This window comes from Ceratotherium simum, chromosome 26 (assembly GCF_057802395.1).
Source record: "Ceratotherium simum simum isolate JZ-2026a chromosome 26, ASM5780239v1, whole genome shotgun sequence".
Classification (NCBI taxonomy): domain Eukaryota; kingdom Metazoa; phylum Chordata; class Mammalia; order Perissodactyla; family Rhinocerotidae; genus Ceratotherium; species Ceratotherium simum.
In genome coordinates, this window is record NC_141925.1 from 15,389,065 (window position 1) to 15,409,553 (window position 20,489).

Sequence of the window (20,489 nt, forward strand, 5' to 3'; positions counted from 1 at the left end):
ACGATGTTTAATGTATTAGAAAAATATGTACCACTAGAACATTAAACCAATAATTTTACAGATATTGTTTGGAATAAGACTAGAGAAAAAAAGTAACATTAAGGAAGAAGATTAAATATATAAGTTTTGCTGATGTTGCAAAGACTGTGAAGGCAGTTCCTCAAGGCCTGGAGGTCAGGAAACCTGGTGCTAAGAGCCAGCTCTGAGGGCAGATGAACCTGAACTTCTTTCCTGGCCCTCCAGCTCACTGGCTGTACGACCCAGGGCATTTCAGAGCCCTGATTTCCTCACCTGTGTGAGGGTCCTAACTACACCCGCCCCATATGGTTGTTCTGAGCATCACATAAGCCTGGTGATGAAGAGCACACAGCTCCAGAACCAGGCGCCAGTCCTCGCTGTGCTGCTTACCAGCTGTGTGACCTCGGGCAAGTTACTTTACCTCTCTGAGCCTGGTCCTCTTCTCTAAGAAGGGTGTAATGATACCTAACGGCTAGGATGGGCACGAGGATTCAATGAGTTAATTCCCCTTTTGAGTGATGTCTGGTGCATGTAGGTGCTCAGCCAGTATCATCATTATTAATCACTCTGGGGACAGCTCCAGACGCAAGCTGTAGTGGACCCTCCCTGAGGCCTCCATCAGAGGCAAGTCCCAGCTCCAGGCCACACCCTTTCCAACTAGGCTGATGTCAGAATTCCAAGTTGGAAGTCTGCATCCTGCCATTGTCCCCAACACCAGGGCCTCGAGGCCGGGAGATGATGTCATGGGAACTGATGATTTTGTCCTGCAGGGATGGGCGAGGGTGGTGGGGAGGGGCCTTCACAGGGCAGCCCTTCTCTCCCACTCCTGGTTGTTCACAGGGAAAGCTGGGACCTGACGTTCTAGGGGTGTCCAAAGATCTTTGCTTCTTTCTCATCCGCTTCTGCATTATTTGAACTTTGTACAGTGAGCATATATTACTTCTATGATCACAAACAACAAGAAAGCTATTTTCATTTTGAAAAACCAATCCAGGACTGGCTTGCACCCTTCTAGATTCCCAGGGTCAGTTTCTGACCTATCCGGTTCTCAAGCTCACTTGCTCCTTGGCCAGCCTCGCTGTAAAAATATTCTAAGAACAGGGAGCCTCTCTCTGGTTCCCTCAACTGGAGACTATTCTGACTCTAAAGTGGACATAAGAACACTAGCAATTTCCTGGGCTCAAACTAGACATAGACTGCAAAGTGTTTAGCACAAGTGTATAATGAGCACCCAGTAAATGGCACTTCTATTATTATTCATGAGTGTTAATTATGTTCTATGCAAATACCTTGCATGCTTGGTTGAGAGAGGTTCCCATTTTACAGATGAGGAAACTAAGGCTCAGAGAGGTGAAGGGGCTTCTTCCGCCTGGCATGTCCTTTCCCCAAGTCTCAATTCAGTCAATGTCACTTTGCTGAGTGGTCCCTCCGTTAGCTGATTCTCTCTTACTTGGCTGAGGGCTCTTTGCCTCTGCCTTCACATTCGAATCATCTGGGGAGCTTTTAGAAATCCTGTTCCCCAGCTGCACCCTGATCAATTGCATCAGAATCTCTGGGGCTGTAATTGTAACTTGGGGGTGTGATGGGGTGTAATACTGAGGGCTGGTAATAATATTTATTAACACCGCCCAGGGGATCCCAATGTGCAGCTAGGACTGAGAACAGGTGTTTTAGAGTGATTTGTGGGTCTGTCTGCACTTTCTTACAAGAAGAGCCAAAGTAGGGTGACTGAGTGTCCAGTTTGCCCAGGACTGAGAGGTTCTGGGGACATGGGACAGTCAGTGCTAAAACTTGGAAGGCCCTGGGCAAACTGAGACATGTTGGTCACCTTGGCCAAAGCCAGGTCCCACAGGCGGCAAAACCGAATGCCTCCTGGTGCCAGGCCAGTACCTAAATGTGTGAGGTTGCCAGTGGAAGGCAATGAGAGATGGTGTTTGAGAGCAGACAAATGAAGAGAGTGTGTCCTGCCTGGAGCCTTCACATTCCTTTGAAATAAACACACCAAACAGCACTGCGCTGTCAGACCAGACCCATTTGTTTTCAATTCCCAACAGACAACCTTCAACTTCTACTCTAAAGCCACCTGAACCATTGTCCACCTACGGTACAGTCTCAGTGGCCCAGTGGTTCTCAAGCTGACGTGGTGATCACTTGGGGAGCTTCAAAAAAATCCTGATAGGGGCCGGCCCTGTGGCCTAGTGCTTAAGTCTGGCACGCTCCACTTCAGTAGCCTGGGTTCGCGGATTCAGATCCCAGGAGCAGACCTACACCACTTGTCAGACATGCTGCAGCAGTGACCCACATACAAAATAGAGGAAGACTGGCACAGATGTTAGCTCAGGGTGAATCTTCCTCAGCTGAAAAAAAAAAAAAAAGAATCCTGATGCTCAGGCCCCAGCCCCAACCAATTGACTCATAGTCTCTGGGGGTGGGGGGACCCAGGCATCAGTATTTTTGCAAATCCCCCCAGGTCACTGTAACGTCCGGCTAGGGTTGAAGATGGCTGCGATAGATGACCAGATGAAGGAGAAAAGGTGGACGTTTCTTCTCTACATCTTGTGTGTCTCTCTGATGTCCTTGGTATCTGACTCTGAAGCTTTGGAGACCATTTCTGTTCTATCTAGTCTCTACAGCCATGAATAAAGATCAATACTGAAGCAATCAAGATGACTTTTAGTAGGTGAACGGATAAATCAGCTGTGGTACATCCAGATGACGGAATGTTATTCAGTGCTAAAAAGAAAGGAGCTATCAAGACATGAAAAGACATGGAGGAAACTTAAACGCATATTACTAAGTGAGAAAAGCCAATCTGAAAAGGGTACATACCGTATGATTCCAACTATATGACATTCTGGAAAAGGCACAACTATGGAGACAGTAAAAAGGTCCACGGTTGCCAGGGGTTGGGGGATGAATAGGTGGCACAGAGGGGACTTTTAGGGCAGTGAAATTATCTTTATGATACCATAATGGTGGATACACGTCATTATACATTTGTCCAAACCCATGAATGCCTAAGAGTGAACCCCAAAGTAAACTATGAACTTTCGGGGATAAAGACGTGTCACGATAGGTTTATGCGTTGTAACAAATGTCCCACTCCGGTGAGGGATGTTGATAAAGGTGAGGCTGTGCATTTGTGGGGACAGAGGGTACGTGGAAGTCTGTGTACCTTCCACTCAATTTTGCTGTGAACCTAAAACTGCTGTTTTTTCTTTTTCTTTCTTTTTTTTTTGGTGAGGAAGATTAGCCCTGAGCTAATATCTGTGCCCATCTTCCTCTATCTCGTATGTGGGATGCCTGCCACAGCATGGCTTGATGAGCAGTGTGTAGGTCCATGCCTGGGATCCAAACCTGTGAACCCTGGGCTGCTGAAGCGGGGAGCCCAAACTCAACCACTACGCCACCGGGCCGGCCCCTAAAACTGCTTCTAAAAGAATAAAGTCTTTAAAAAAAATCAGTACTGAACAAACACTTCCAACTGATTCATTCACTGGGCACCGCTGAGCCCCAGTGCCTGACCCAGCTGAACGCTGGGAGGTCAGCGTGTGCGGCCAGCTCAGTGAATTCTGCCGTGCGACGCTGGGCAACGCACTTAACTTTCCTGTGCCTCAGTGATTCCCTCCACATCTAACATCAACGGAGGTGCCTGGGTCTCAAGTCCTATGGCCATTCCCAGTGGGGCTGGGGCTCCAGGGCCCCGGGCCTGTGGGCCTCCCTGTGGTAGAGAAAGCCTCTGCACAATGGTGGGAAAGCAGCAGGGTTTTCAGGCATCAGGAAGACACCTTGTGCAAAAGCGGGAAGGAAAAGGCCTTCTGAGTCATTGGAGCAAATTACTACGGTCAGTGGAAAGGGAGGACACTGTGCGTGTGTGTGTTCATGCACACGGGTACGTGTGATTATGTACGTGAGGGCGTGTGTCTGTGATGGAGTGTGTATCTGTGAACGCTTGTGTACAAATACAAATGTATACACACATGAACTTGCAGGAGGATTTGGTGTCTATACGATGATGTAAACGTGTGGCTATGTAAGTCTATATATGTGTGTGAACTTGGATGTGTGTGATGGATATGTGCATAACGCGTGACTATGTATGCATGCACATATTTGTGTGAATGTATATGATGGGGTGTGTGTTACTAGCTGGGTGTTGGTTGGCAAGTTACTTAACCTTTCTGTGCCTCAGTTTCCCCATGTCTAAAATGAAGATAAGTACTTACTGTGCTGGATTAAAGATGGCCACACAGGTGGAGTCCATGTCACGAACCCTCGACCCTGGGCTGGACCTGTGATCTCTTCTGACAATAGAACGTGGGCCTGAAGAGATCTGCAGCTCTGCATTTGCACACTTGGACACACCGTCTCTTGGAACCCAGGGGCTGAGCCATGAGAAGCTAGAGCCAAATGATGAGGGGATGAGCCATGTGGAGGGAAACTGAGGCATGCCAGTGATCAGGGCCAGCTAAGCTCATAGTCCGCAGCAGCACCAACTACCCGCCAGGGGAACGAGCCCTCCTGGACCCGACTGTGGTCCTGGCCGACCTCATGAGAAGCAGAACTGCCAGCAGAGCTGAGATAACACGCAGAGATGCATGTGAGATATGAGAGAGAATAATGGTAGTGGTCGTTTTTAAGCCATGAAGTTTTAGGATGGTTAGTCATGCAGCAAATAGATAACTGATACTTCACAGAGTTTTTAAGCACTTAGAACAGGGGTCCGCAAACTTTTCCTGTGAAGGGCCAGGTAGTAAATATTTTAGGTTTTTCAGGCCGTGTGGTTGCTTTTGCAAGTGTACGTGTGTGAGTTCAAGAGTGTGTGTCTGTGCATGCACATGTGTACACGCATGTCTGCACGTGAAGCATGGGTCTGAATGAGTGTAAATGTGTCTATGTGCAGAATTTATTTCGTCCTTCTGTAAAAACAAAGCAACAAGCCCCTACCAGCCGGCCTTTCAACACAGCTACCCCAGGCCTTGCTGCTTCTCTTCTGGGGAGAAAAGGCAGCATCGGGGAAAGCAGAGAGAAGAAGGAGCTGGTGTGTCCCTGTCGTTTTCATCTGGGTTAAGTTTGGAGGGAAGCCATGGTCGGTGGCCAGGCTACTGCGGGGCCGGCAGCCCATGCCTTCCCGCCTTCCCGCCTGCTGGAAGGAGGATGAAGTCAGCCCTCTGAGGGGAGGGGGAGGGGGAGGGACATGGGGAGGGGGAGGGGGAGGGGCTGCTGTAAAAATGAAAAAGGAAGCCTGGAGCTTTTAAGGGGGGCATTGGGGGTTGGGGAAAAGCTCTCCCCGCTCCCGCGGTTGGTGGCTTTTCCAGGCAACTTGTAAACATCTGCCTGCTGGTTTCATTTTGATCTCCCACTGTGGGACCCATGAGGGGCTACTTCCTGCCTGACTAACCTCCTCTGCTCCGTTTGCAAGGGCCAGAAATGCAGCAAGTGTTCGTTTTAGAAGCAGCAGATGTGGATGCAAATCCCCGTCTGCACTTACTTACTAAGTGGCCTTGGGGCACGTTTGCTGAGCCTCAGTTTCCTCATCTGTAAAATGGGGGCGGGGAGTGATATTAGTACCACCTCCTAGGACTGTTACAATGATCAAAGGAGGATGGTGCATGTCGAGCATTTGGCACGGAGCTTTGCGCACAGTAAGTGCTCTGCAAGGTGGCACCCTGAGACAGACCCCCGTGGGTCAGTGTGCGGGGCTTCAAGATTTCAGAGAAGCCTTCCCTAATCCCCCTGGGCTGCCATAAGGTCCCTTCTGATTCACAGTGTCAGAGAAACCTGTTTCTTTCCTTCAAAGAGTTCACCTCTGCTAGTTATTCAGCACTCATGGGTATGCTTATGGGACAAGCTCTGTGTCCTCCAGCAGATTGAAAGCTGCAGGCGAATGAGATGGCGTCTGTTGCGCCAACTGCTCTGTCCCCAGTGCCAGCACGGCGCCTGGCACATAGTTGGCACTCAACGATTATTTACTGAATGAGTGAATGGAGATGGAGCACGTCATCATTTGAAATTCCCTGGGGTCCTAGGAAAGAGCATCTTCTCCCCATTTTTTTTTTTTTTTTTTTTTGGTGAGGAAGATTGTCCCTGAGCTAACATCTGTGCCAGTCTTCCTCTACTTTGTATGTGGGTTGCCGCCACAGCATGGCTTGATGAGCGGTGCGTAGGTCCATGCCTGGGATCCGAACTGGCAAACGCCGGGCCACCGAAGCAGAGTGCACAAACCTAACCATTATGCAACCCAGCCAGCCCCTTCTCCTCGTTTTTAATCAACATCAATTTGAGGGGTTTCCAATGGGGTCTTCCAAAATGGAGTTAGGATAGGAGACCTGTTCAACGTCCTGCTGCATTAGTTGGGCTAGGCTGGCCTGTGCTGCAGGAACAAAGAACCCCAATGTTTTGTTTCAGATGCCTAACGTCACCAAGGTTTATTTCTCACTCATGCAAAGGCCAGTATGAATCAGGTGACTGTCAGGGCAGCTGTTCCCTTTGTAGTGACTCAGTTCCATCTTGTGATGCTCCCATCTTCACACGTGGCCTTTATCACCTCTGCAGGGTCACACACAAGTCCCTTCTGCTCCCTGCCCACTGGTCAGAACCAGTCACTTGGCCCTGTCCAGCGGCAGGCGGGCTGGGAGATTTTGGGTCCCTCAAGGGTGTTCAGCAAGCAGAAGTGTCTCTGTCACAGGAGGAAAGGGCCCAGACTTCTTGGCTGGTCTCATGGGTCTGGGTTTAGAGAGAGGACGCCCAAATGCACTTTGAAGACTTGAAAAGTGGAGATTCCTACTAATAAGGCTGCTTTTGAAAACCACGTATTTATCAGAGGAAAAATAATCATCACAAATTCTTTGCTTAAAATATGGAGCAGTGTTTTCAGTGCAGTTTCTTGCCATGCAAGACCCTGAGGGCCCCCTCTCTCCAAATGCCACGTCATTTTTCTCCATGGTTGAAGTAAGTATTAATGGTTTCATTTTGATAAGGATCAACAGTCGCCCATCAGAGGCTTAACTCCTAATTCCAGGAGACCAATGATTAAATAAACCATGAAGATAAAAATCTTTTGATGAGTTAAGGTCCTTAAAAGCTTTTAGTTTGAGTCTGGCACGCAGTAGGACTCCTAATTTTTTTTTCCTGGCTTCATGGAAGGTGCCTTGATGAACTTTAATTTTTTTTTAAGTGCTAGCTCAACGTCACTGCATCCAAGATAGCAGTGGGGGGACGGGGGAGATCGAGACAAAGTGTGGGCAAAACCATGGAATGTTCATGAAAAGAGCCAGCATTTTGTGAAGATGGACTGTATATGATGTATGTTCTCTCCAGGCTATGAAGACTAAAAGGATAAAGGCACTGTCCCTCCGAATGTAGAGGCTTTTCTTTGCTGAGAAGTTTCAGGATGACTCTGATGCCTTTTTTCGATCAAAAAAACATTTTTTTATTGTTTCCATCTCCCTAAGATTGGAGAAAAGGGGAATTGCCAAAGGGATTAAATCCTGTGCCTGCTTAGCAATATTTTGCCTTGTCTCTCTCAGCTGAAGAGTTCCATCCTAGGATTTTACTCCAATACCACCAGCACCACCCCTTCTGCTGTCTGTCTCTGTCACTGAGCAAACGTCACACACACCAGCTGGTGGTTCCACAGCACCTGGTGGGGAGATCCAGGTTCTCTACCAAAAGGTTCCAGAAGGGCCATCTGACCTAAGTCAATGGTTCAGAACCCTGGCTGCATTCTAGAATCGGCCATGGAGCTGTACAAAGTGCTCAGGCCTGGGCTGCACCCTGTGAGTTTCTGACCCCATTGGGCCAGAGTGGGGTCCCGAGCATGGATAATTTTACAAAGCCCCTCACATATCATGACAAGGCCGGGACTGAGAAACACTAGCCTGAGCTTCTGCAATGCAATGCAAATCAAATTGCATCTGAGAAATGAAATGGGGAGAAAGCTTATAAGAAGACGACACGATTCAGAAGAAAGAGGTATGGGAATGGTGGATCCTTTCCCTGGATGGCCTCCCTTCTGGGGACACCTACAACAAATATTGACAGCTGCAGACTCACTCACGGCCCTGGAGGAAAGGAAGCATGGAGATGGGGAGGCGCTGGGCAGAGTGCCCGAGCGTGATCTCTCCTAAGATATGGATTCACCTTCCTGTTGTTCCAAAGATGCTGGGGCACAATCCTAAGAGACCACAGCTAACATGTGGATAGCCCTTCTCAATTTCACGTTCATTACTCTTTGATTCTCCCAACAAGTCTGTAAAAAGAGGGCTTATCACCCCCATTTTGCAAATGAGGAAATTGATGTTCAGAGAAGTTAACAAATTTGCCCAAAAGATTACAGCCAGTGGATGGTGGAGCTGGGACTTCAGTCCTAACATTTATGGGCATTTACTATATGCTAGGACTTAGGCAAGTATAAATTATATAATTATGGAATTATAAATTCTCTCATTACCTCTCACTTCTTTGAGACAATCTTCTGCTATTTATTCTAGCATTTCTGTGGCAGAATCTTATTTACCTACAGATACCCATTCTTTCTTCATATTTTGCTCAGGGCCGCTGTATGCCATGTGCCAGGCTCTCTTTCCCAGCTTCCCTTGCAGCTAGGAGTGGTCATGTGACACCATTCCGACCAATGAGATGTCAGAGGAAGTCTAATGCATTCTTTAACCCATTCTCTCTTCCCCATGCCTGTAGTAGCCACTGTGGGGTCTTGACAAGCGTGAGCATAAAAGTGAAAAGAGCTGGAATGGCAGAGCAAAAAGATGCCTGGATCCCTGATTCATCCCTGAACTGATGGCTGCCTGCCTCTAGGCTTCTGGCTGATGGGGAAAGACAAGCCCCTATTTATTTAAGCCACTATAGGTTAGGTTTTTATAAGTTGTGGCTAAAGTTATTCCTAAGTGATACAGTTTCTTACCTGCCCTTCATCACTATCGTGGTTCTTTTCCTTTGCAACTGAACACACTGCCCGCCAGCTTAACGCCAGCCAGCATCTGACTGAAACTGAAGGTTAGCCACCTCGGGCACACCGAATCAGTGCCTTCATCGTATTACCTCTGAAACTTACGGCATTTTGTCACCTGACTCAGCACTTTCGTTTTCCCAGCTTCCGTTTGTTTTTACAAGATAAAGGCAAATGCAGGAACACAGTCAAACATCTGTGTCAACACACCGCAGGAAGATGGCGACACTACCACAACTCATCCCTTTAATGGGAGGCCACCCCCCACTGTGTTTCAGCTGACAAGGGAAACCCAGATTCACCGTGGGGAAGGTGTCAGTCAAGCACTCGTATCAAAGTCTGGCTGTGTGAAAGTCAAATGGACAGAAGTCGAGGGCTGCCTATATTTACTCCAGTGGCATCCTTGTATGCCTGATTTTTTTTTAAGCTCCCATATCAGTTAGCTATTGCTGCGTAACAAACTACCGCTAACTAGTGGCTTAAAACAGTAAGTGTCTATTGTTGCTCAGAGTCTATGTGCCAGCAGGGGGTTCTGCTGGTCATGATGCGGCTTGGCTCGTGTTGGCTGGGCTCAAGCATTTCAATCAGTCTGTTCTTGGGTTGGTTGTGGGGAAGAAGGGGACACTGTGGCTGGTCTGGGATGGCCTTGTTCACATGTCTCACACGTGGCTGGCTATCAGCCCTGGTGACAGAGCCACATGGTCTCTCGTCCTCCAGCAGGGTAGTTGTTCACATGGTGGCAGCAGGCTTGCAAGAGAACAATCAGAAGCAGACCTCTTGAGGCCTAGGCTGGCAATTAGCACAATGTCCCTTCTGCCACATTCTTTTGACTAAAGAAAGGCATAAAGCCATTTCAATTTCAAGGGGTAGGCGAAAGGGCTCCCTTCTTGATGGGAGAGACTGCAAAGTCACTTTGCAAGAGGTGTAGGTATAGGAAGGTTTGGAGAACAGGGGCGATGTTTGTAACCAGTTTACCATAGTCCCCAGAGTAAGAGCTTTTCATAGGGGGCAACGCGATGGGGCTCAAGGAAAGAGATGATCAAAATCTGGGTAGCAGAGAGATGGTCGGTGGACCAAAGGGAAACACATTGCACGGTGGAGGAAAAATGAGCAGCAGAGGGAACAGAGGAAGAGGTTGGAGACACAGATGCAGTGAAAATCCCATCCAATAATTACTTCTACTCTGACGCGTACTGGGCGCTTAAAGCACTTTGCAGGCACAATATCACTTAGTCCTCAATCACTCCTCAATCACGCAGTCACTGAGGGAGGTTCTATTATTAATCCCATTTCACCGATGAGGGAATCAAGGTTCAGAGAGGATGAGGGTAACCTGCAGAGAGACACACAGATGAGAAGTGCAGGATGCGAGACTAGAAGACAGGGCTCTGGGCGTTAAAGCGCTGGCCCTAACCATGTCTCCCGAGTAACTTGTGTCTCTGTCCCCACCTCAGGCCCCCTGCCCAGGCCTGGACCACTACAGCATCCAATGACTTCCGGCCAACTTTTTCTGTAAAGGGCCAGAGAGTACATATTTGCAGTGTTGTGTCGCAGTTACTCAACTCTGCTCTGGAGTGTGAAAGCAGCCAGGGACAGTATGTGAATGAATGGGCATGGCTGTGGTCCCATAAATCTTTATTTACAAAACTAAATAAAATGCCAACCCCTTCTTTTTTTTTTTTGTGAGGAAGATCAGCCCTGAGCTAACATCCATGCCAATCCTCCTCTTTTTGCTGAGGAAGACCGGCCCTGAGCTAACATCTATTGCCAATCCTCCTCCTTTTTTTTCCCCCTTTTTCTCCCCAAAGCCCCAGTAGATAGTTGTATGTCATAGTTGCACATCCTTCTAGTTGCTGTATGTGGGACGCGGCCTCAGCATGGCTGGAGAAGCGGTGCGTCGGTGCGTGCCCGGGATGCGAACCTGGGCCGCCAGTAGCGGAGCGCGTGCACTTAACTGCTAAGCCCGGGGGCCGGCCCCCTGCCAACCCTTCCTAATCCATTCTCCACCTTGCAGCCAGAGTGAGCAAGACTCAAACGTGACCCTGCCATGTTTTGTCCAAAGTGGTTCACCAGTATCTTCCAGGTCAGTCCAGACTTTCAGTGGTTTACAACCTTGTGATCAAAGTGTGGCCCCTGGAGCAGCGACATCACCGTCACCTGGGAGCCTATCAGAAAAGGCAGAATCTCAGGTCCCACCCGGACCTGCTGAATCAGAACTTGCATTTTAACAAGACATCCAGGTCATTTGCACACTCCAGCATCAGAAGCTCTGGCTTCAAGACCCCTTGTGTCCTGGCACCTTCCTACCTCTCCTAGCTCATCCTTTGCCCCTGAAGTCTCCTCCCTCCAGCCCGCCCCACTTTCCAGCCAGACTGAAATGCTCCTTTCACTTCTGTGTTTGACACATTCTTCTCCAGTCCAACTCCCTTCACTTAGTGAATTCCTACCTATCTTTGGATCTCAACTGAGATGTCATTTCTTCTGAGCAGCCCTCCCTGAAACCCCTGGACTGCATGAGGTGCCCCACTTCTGTGCTTTCAGACCCTTCCCCTGCACTTGGTACCCACCACACTGTACGGAAACGGCTTCTTTAATTGCCTGCCTCTCACAGCAGTTTGTGAGCTCAGGAGAGAGAGACCTCATCTGTCTTGGTCATCACTGAGTGTGTGCTCAATGCCCGGGGACAGTTGCCACTCAACAACTACCTGTTGAACATTAAAAGGAAGCACATGTCCCGCCTTCCCCTGGGGAAGCATCCTACACAACTATTGTTTAATCAGCCTGTGGCTGCAGGTTTCCCTAAACTTCCACCTGGCTCCACGGCTTCACAGAGTCCTACCTAGTCTCCAAGATTCCATCTCTCACTAAGCCTGGTGGTTTCTCCTATTAGCAAATGTTTACCTTACCCGAGGGCCTAAGAGATTTCTGGGCACAATTTCTTGAGCTATAAATTAGCCACAGGCCAAGACTTGAATTGTGTTTAGGGGTGTGTGTGGGAGCAGGGCGTGGGGTAGAGGTGGGAGCAGAGAGGAGGGGCAGAGGCAGAAGGTTCTAGGCAAGGAAAAAGAAGCCTTGAAGGCGGGCCCCAGGCTGCAAACCTACAGAGCCAGGAACTGGCATCCTTTCCCACCTGTGTGCAGGGCCAATTCCATACAATGATCCCAGCTTTGCTGCACAGGAAACAGTTCCCATACACTCAGACGCTGAAAGCAAGTGAGGCTGGTGTAAGGCATCAGAAGCCCTCCAGGAAGACGAGAGCGCTCCCCAAATCTGACATCCAGTCCAGAAGTTTCTACAAGTTCCTTTATTAATAAAGCAAAGTACAAAAGAACAAGGCCCCCAAATGACCCATATGATTAAAAGTGCAAATTTACTCCAACCTGAAATAGAAAACAAATCTCAGGCCTCAACTGTTTGGGCCATGGAAATTTGGTGACTAAAATGCCTTTTAATCACACAACTGTAGCAGCTGAACTATATCTGATTAACTCTTTGGTCTCTGTTATTGGAACACAATACACTATGACCACAGCCGACAGACTGCATCATAATACACAGTTTGGGGTCAGAATACACCTTAAAAATAACAGTAAAGTAAGAGGAATGTTTTAAAGTCAAGTGACTGAATGAAGGCACTTTTTTTTTAAAAGCAAAAGGTGCTAAAAATATTCCTGAATATCTGATACTTCAAAAACCAGACTATATATCATTGAGCTGTGCGTTTTAGTCTCTTCTCTCTGTATAGATTACATGTATCTTCACCCTCTCCCAATTTATACTTGCTTTATCCCCACCAAATCATGTGCTATGTAGGTATAAAAAAATAAACAGTAGTGTCTGACAGACGTGAGATTTAAAAAAAAAAAAAATTAACAAACGCCAAGATGATAACACTGAACTTTTTTTTCCCTCTTGAGGGACACTGAAAATGTTAATGAGGTTCATTTTCCCCACCACTGGGGAGGAAGTAATAGCCTTCCTCCATGTGGACAGGGATAAATTGAGTCTTCATCATCAATGTGGAAAGCCACATTTTACAGAAAAAGTGACTTACTCCATGAGGTTAGTAGAGACGCTTTGGAAACATGTTAGGTTAATTCCTTCCGAATGTTGGGATGTCAATTTCGGGGGGAGCCATGGAGTCAGAAAGAGAGAGAAACCTCTGATCAGAACAGTCTTCTTGGCTGTGGGAAGGGTGACAAGCGGAAGAAGCTTGGCCCAAAGACCCAGCACTGTTTTTCTGGTGTTCACAGCCACCAACCATCATTGCTAAGCCACAGGCTAGGAAACTACTAAAAACATAATCATTAATTTAAAAATAAGAATAAAATACAAATAAGAAAGAAACAAGTTATTCTGCAATCCTTCCCGATTACTCATCTGCAAACTCCGACAGAGCCAAGGGGATTGGCCTCGACTCACCCGGAAGGAAATGCCAAGAACTGGTCCCCAGGGGTTTGACAGAGGATCTGACTCAAAAAGAGGCTCCAGGATTGAGGGTCCTTCTGGGAACTGGGAGTTAAGTGTTATCTGTGGCTGTGTTAATTTTTTTGGTTTGTTTCTACAATAAAGCTTAGCTCTCAGAGATAAAGATTGAAATAGCACACCCCCAACTATGTATAACATCATATCCATAACAATAGATATACCCTTATACATACTCGAGGGGTTAACTGTATAAGGTAGGGGTCGCAAACTGGTGGCCCCCAGGCTCAACCAAATGTTTTGTCTGGCCCACATGGTGTTTTGGACATTTTAAAATTATGTTTAAAACTCAGAAAGTTTCACTTACAAAAAAAATCCTGATTTCCAGCTCCTCCCTACCCCGTTTCCCTGCATGGAGCTGAGCCCTGGCTGCTCCTCTTATGACGGCCACAGTCCCCACTGCCCACCCGCCCCCGCCCTTATTTATCTCCCTGTCTTGTTTCTGCAGGCTGCTGAGTTTGCGACCCCTGGTTTGAAATAGCACATACCTAAAAATGTGTTTCCTAACCCAAACCCCTTTCACACCCTCACATGATTTCCAACCCGTCTCCCCTTCTCCCCATCTCTTCCTTTCACTTCCATCTTAAGTCCTTCTTCCTGAATTCTTCCGATTTCTCTTGATTCCCTCGAATTCCCCCTTCTTTCAGCTTCAGTTTCATTTTGCAAAAAAAAAAGTCTCATTCTCCCAGCCCACGAGCATTCCAGGATGGCTCCCCAGACCGGGCACTGGGAGCCACCAAAGGGTGTCTCGTGGCAAAACGGCTGAGTCATCTTCCCCAAAACATTTTCTTTGGGCACTGGATGGACAATTAACCTTTTTTTTTTTTTTTTTAACATGAGCAATTTTGAACCTTCTTGTATGAGAATATTTGCATATATGAATCTCCAGTACCAAGTACACACCAAAAATGTGTATGTTTCAGATCCAGGATATGATGGAGCCCTAATAAAATACAGAATTGAGCTTAATTTAAGTGCCTCAGGCAACCATCTCTCCTGGCTAATATGCCATATTATTTCTTTGTACACAGTACATGTGTGGGATTACTAAACATTGATCAAAATTGATCGAAATCTCTGATTTGGTTACCATGTACAGAGAATAATTGCTCAGCATGGCATTTAAATAAAACATGAATATTTTAAAAATTCACAAACACAATGCCCCATTAATTTAAAAAATAAAATAAAAATTAAAAATCTTGAGGATGGATGAGGCTTGGGTAATTAACCTGAAAAAAATATATAATAAAAAAACTACAAGAACAGTATGTTACCAGATTTAAACTTCAAAACACTAGTAAGATTTTTAAAAAAAGGAACCTATCAACTCAGCTAGAGATATTTGGAAAATTCAGCTTTTCAAGCTTTATAATCCTTCCAATAACTTTGCTGTCCCCCACCCCAGTAGACTTTAATGACTACAGGGGAAATTGTGGCTGAGTATGAAAACATTATAAATATATATATATACACATATAAAGACCTACTTACTCTTCGCATTTATTTTAAAAAACACTGTGCAGTTTATATCTTTGCAGGAAGTTGGCAGACTGAACCTTTGCTAAATGCAGTACCTTATGACCTCAAAAGCTAGGAATGGCCTTTGTGGTATTAAGGGGAAACGTCCCCAAAACAACCTCAAAGAGACAGCATAACATTTGCAACTGTTTCTCTTACAGTCCAAGGTTGCAAAGGAAAAAAACAGTCTCTGCAGCTCTGATGAGAAGGATTCTCTATAAATCATTTATTTACAATGATTTCCTGCAATGGCCGAGAAGGTCCCCTAAAAAAAGTTTAAAGAGTTCCCTCAAAATAACTCAGAAATTAAACAATGGCCCTATTTGGGTGGCTACTTCTATCTTCCAAGTTTTACCTTTAAGAGTCTAAAGAAGTGCATGGCTTTGTTTTAAAAAAAAAAAAAATCCCAGAGTGGAACACTGGAACGCCTGCATTTTCTATTAGGCAAGCAGATGATGGACCATTTTAAAGTCAAATTGAGTTTTAAGTCAACTGATACAATGGAGGGCTGTTAGAAATTTGGGAGGACAAGGAGGAATTTCAGAATGGTCTCCTCCTGGGTGCAAAATACACCCAACCTGGTGACATTTATGCCCAAAGAGAAAAAAAGAGCAGACCACTGCCAAGGGCTGTCTCCCTTGATCGGTGAGTAACTGATCCTCAAGCACAGAGCCCAAGATACTGAACTCTGAGTGAAATGCTTTGCAAGCCCTGTGCTGAATCGAAGGCTCCTGAAACCACTTGAAGGCCGCTTGGGCAATGGGAGAAAAACTTTATAACCACCAGCCATCACTGAGCATTGACTGAGAGAGCTAACTACATACTAGGGCAGCAGGCACGTCCTCTTGATCATCTCATTAAACTCAGAAAGAAATCTCCACGAAACGGAGTTTGCTAGAAAGCCTTAAAACAAAAAGAGTTTCTGTCTCCAGCCAGCAGCAGGCCCTGGCGAGACCCCTTGATAGGCAAAGACTGAAATACATCATTCTCGGGACCCGACTTTTTTTCCGCCCTCACCAGTGTTGTTTTAAACCTGTATCTGTTGCTACTCTGCACTGTGCTTGGCTCACAGGAGGCACTCAGCGAATGGGTGTTGACGAGTATACAGGCGTGTGTGCCTGGAGGGATGTTAAGCCAGCCTGCTGTTCAAGACTGCACATTTCTTAATAGTAAATGGAACCCGCCTCCCTTTCAGATGCAACATTTGGCACTAGCGATGACCACGAAACAAAAGAATTGATCAAAATAAAGTGCTATTTGTTCTGAAAGTTTCTGTAACCAACTCTTGACTGCCTCTCAATACCTGTGAATTAATTCTTCATGATCCTGTGATTGCACCATTTAAAATAATTCAAATTATTCAAATTGATTAATATTAATTTGAAGAATGGAAACTGTGTTCCTTAGATCATTAGCCCCTAGAATAGAACTTCAATTCCAGTTGCAGATGAAGATTCAGATTTTTTTTTAAAGACCATCAGGAACCCAGGACCTAGCAAGTAATTACCTCAAAAAATGCCCCTCTTTAAATTTTGAGGCCAGAGAGATCTGTGTCTTAAAAACCGACAGAGGGAACTTGCCTTGCAGCTAGTTCTTGCTTCCTTTGCTGGGCTTCCCTAAAAGCAGGATCATTCCACAGAAGCATTCCACACAAACCAACTTTTGGACCAACTGGTAGCTGCTGCCATTGGGTGCCTTTCTGTAGCTTGCCCGGACACCCTGGTGGGCGTGAAGAACAACATGCCATAACCATGCTGGATTGTGGAGCCAGAGGTGACATTTAAGCTACCGAATGTCATCCTCAATTTTCCAACACCTTCTGCAGCTCATCTTCCTTGCGTTCAACTGGCTTCACTGCCATCCCCACCCCCACCCGGTGGGCGAGGCATTAGGAGCATTAGGCCAGGTGGGGGCGCTGTCAGGGCTTATGGTTCATCTTCAGGGAACCCCTGGGTGCGCTGACTCCGGGGTGAGGGGCACCTGGCAAGGTAGCGGGGACCCCCATAGGCCCGGAGAAGCTGGGGCAGCCTTTGCCACGTGGACAGCAGCCGCGCCGCCGCGAATTCCCGGGCGTGCCTGTCGAACGCGGCCAAGAGGTTAACCGGGGCGGCTTCACGCAGTACCTTGGGCAGTGGGCCCACCTCGGCGGCCGCCCCGCCGGGGCCCAGCACGCAGTGGAAGAGCGTATGGCGTCGCAGCAGACAGTCCCTAAGGAACTGCACTAACTCTTCCAAGCGCTCAACCAGGTACGCCTCGTCCCAGCCCTGCGCCGGAGCCGCCTCGCGCAGCAGCACCGTCAGCAGCGCCGTCTTGAGCACGTACGAGGACAGGATGCGTCCCCACTGGGCGGCGGCCGTCGGGTCCAGCCCGCGGGCGCCCAGGTCTCGCAGAGCTTTAAGTAACTGCAGGCACTTGAGGTAGCAGGCACCTGGAGGGGCCCGTTCCTGCAGCCAGCTCAGCAGCTTCTGCTCCTGGCGCGCTGTGTTCACGCCCCACAGTGCATCAGCACGCAGGCCTCCCGGGAGCTCCAAAAGGGGCCCGAAGGGCGAGGGTGGCGGTGGCGGTGCCACGAGGAAGACGCTGTCGCCCAAATGGACGGCGGGGATGAGACGCACGGCCATGGAAAGGCGGCAGCAGCCGTAATCGGTGCGGCAGGGCAGGATGTGCAGGGTGGGAGGCTGCTCCAGGCCACCTGGGGTCAGGCTGACGCGACAACGCCCCTCCAGGCTGTAGCGCACGGTGGCCAGGGAGCGTTGCAGGTGCGACTGGAACCAGCGCAGCACCAGCGTGGCGGAGAGGTGGCGCCGCCCGCGCACGTCCACGCAGAAGCCGTCGGTGAAGGCTTTGCAGTCCCGGAGCCACTGGCTCCCAGAGGCCCCCGGGGGCGCCTTGAGCGCGCACACGAAGCAGCCATGGAAGGCTGGGGACAGCGCGGGCTCCGCGCCCAGGCTCCGCGGCTCCAGCGCCACCAGCGGCGGGAGGCGCAGCGGCACCAGCACGTCGAAGCCGTCGGGCCGGCGGATTTTATGCTGCTCGTAGGCGCTGCCCACCTGGATGAAGTCTCCGCGGAAGGCCAAGGCCAGCGCTCCACCAGGGATGGGACCTGGGGACCCCCGCGCGCGGCCAGCCCGCACCAGCTCGCCCACGATCCGGCTCACGTGCGCCTTGCTGTGGCCCAGCACGTGCGGCGACAGGCGCACCTCGTGCTCGTAGTAACTCTCCAGCAAGATGCCGAGGCTCGGCTCTCGGAAGTGTCTAGGGGAGAAGGCGGAGTGGCCCCCCACGCGGGGAGACCCGGGCAGGAAGCGCTGCCGGACAGCGTGGCGACAGCGCAGGAGGATGTAGCCGAGGAGGAGCAGGACGGCCACCTTGAGCAGCGGGAAGCCGCCATCCGCGCCGTCGGGGGGCTCGGCCCGGACGCCCCAGCTTCCCCGCAGGACATGGTAGAGGCACACGAGAGCGGTGCACAGGCCGGTCACCAGAGGCCAGAAGACGCGCAGGTTGAGAGTGTAGTGCACCGACATGCCGGGCGCCTGGGGCCGCGGCGGCCGAGCAGCCCAGGGCGCGAGCCCCGGCGGCGCCCCCGGACCAGCATGCGCGCAGCGCCCGGGCAGCCCCGCTCTCCCGCTCTCCTTGGCCTCCGCGGCGGCTCCCCCCTCGCAGGGCCGGGGGAAGCCGCCCTCCAGCTCGGCCTCCTCTCCCAGCTCAAGTTTTCCTTCCAGCTGCGGCCCGCCCTGCACTCCCGGGCTCCGGGCCGCGCCCTGCGCCCGCTGCGCGCCGCGTCCGGCCCGGCGGCCCTCCCCGCCCGGCGCCCCGCGGCCAGCTTCTGGCCCGGACCCCCTCGCCGCCTACCCTGGCTGGCCCTCCTGGCGCCGCCGGCCCCCGGGTCCCCCGCCGCTCCCCTCCGCGCTGTTCCCGTTACTCGGGCCCCGGGAGTTTCCTCTTCCGAGGGGAGGCGAGGCCGCGCCAGCTAGCGGGGAGGAAATGCCGAAGGCTGGAGCGGCGCGCGGGGCCGGCCCCCTCCCGGGCCTCCGCCTTAAAGCGACGCGGGGCGGCGCGAGGGACTTGAGGACGCGCCTGGAACTGGCCTCCGCGAGCCACCCCCATCCTCCCTCCCCGAAGGCAGGACTGGGAAGGCCCCGATTCCGGGGCAGTGCCTGGTCCCGGGAGTTTCTGGAGTTGTGCGCACAGAAAGTGACGCCAGGGAGGTGGAAGGAGGAGAAAAGAGCTCACCCCGAGACTGCCCCCGCCTCCACCCAGCAAGTCGTGGTGGCTGGGCTTGGTGGCGTGGCAGGCCTGGGGACGGAGGAAGCCCCTGCCAGCGTGCCGCGGTCCTTTACTCACACCCCTATTTCCTGAGCACCTACTGTGTGCCCAGCAGGAGGCTAGGTGCTGGGGAACAGCAGTTGACAAAATAGACAAGGTTTCTGCCCTTCGGAAAGCTTACAGCCTGTTTAAAAAAGGAAACCAAAAAAGAAAGGATCCCATAGCAGAAAATGCTCTGAAAGAAACAAAACTGAATGAGGGAGTGAGAAGGGGGCGCTGCCCCGGGGAAGCTGGAGGCTGGCTGTGGGGTGACATTTGGTCTGAGATCTGCATGAGGAGGAGCCAGCCTTGGGAATAATAAAAATAACAGCCTTGACGAAGGGCTTACAGTGGCAGTGCTGTGCGAGTGAGTTATAAGTGTTGACACACTCATGTCAATCTTCTGAAATGGACGCTATTATTTTCCCCGTTTTTCAGATGTGGAAACTGGGGCCCAGGCAGGCTCAGCCACTAGCCCAAGGTCACACAGCTTTAGCAGACGCAGGCATCTGGCTCCAGAGAAGCCAGGGGGCAGGTCTCAGGGAGGGGGACCAGGGAGTCCCTTCCTCCACTGCTAGGAATTGGCCTGTGTCCTTTGTCAAGACCTACAGTGGGACCTCAGTTGGGGGAAGCTTTTTTTGTTTCATAACAGGGAGCACTCCTGAAATAACCTGGATGGATTTAATTATCTGGATTGACTTAAATAATTATCTTTATTTATTTGCACTCATCGCACCTTCCCTGCCCCCATGGCTGTTTAAGGAGAGCAAGGGCGAATGTATTAAAAATGTCGGCACCCAGCTGCCATCTGGGACTCAGGACCCAGAGGATGTTCCTGGGTTTAGGACCGAGATAACTCCCAGGAAATCCTGGGTTGAAACTCTCAGAGCTAAGCAGACCTGCTTTCAGATCCCATCTCTGTTACTATTAGCTCTGAGACCAGAAACATAGCTCAGAAAGAATGTAGTGTATCATGTTAATGCAGCCATGCAGGGGCTCCCACAGCTGGATCTAGGTCCTCTCCATCCACTTCTTAGCTCTACTTTCTTCTAGGTTGGCTGCACTCTCTGCCAGGCCCTCTCCTGGCTGCTCCAGTCTCACATTACCCTCACTGCAGAGGAGAAGAGAGCTTCGCTTTCCTGAAATGTGCAGCAAATGCCCCACCTAGGGAGAGCCCTGGGTCACATGGGAAAGC

The 20,489-nt window shown here is 49.8% G+C and overlaps 1 protein-coding gene across 1 annotated transcript; it reads right to left on the reverse strand.

Moving 5' to 3' along the window:
• Positions 1–11,342: 11,342 nt before the first annotated feature.
• ITPRIPL2 (ITPRIP like 2) lies at positions 11,343–18,817 on the reverse strand. Its single transcript, XM_004441828.3, has one exon. It carries the CDS (start codon positions 18,511–18,513, stop codon positions 16,915–16,917), a length of 1,599 nt encoding a protein of 532 aa, XP_004441885.1. The 5' UTR covers positions 18,514–18,817; the 3' UTR covers positions 11,343–16,914.
• Between the last annotated feature and the right edge of the window lie 1,672 nt (positions 18,818–20,489).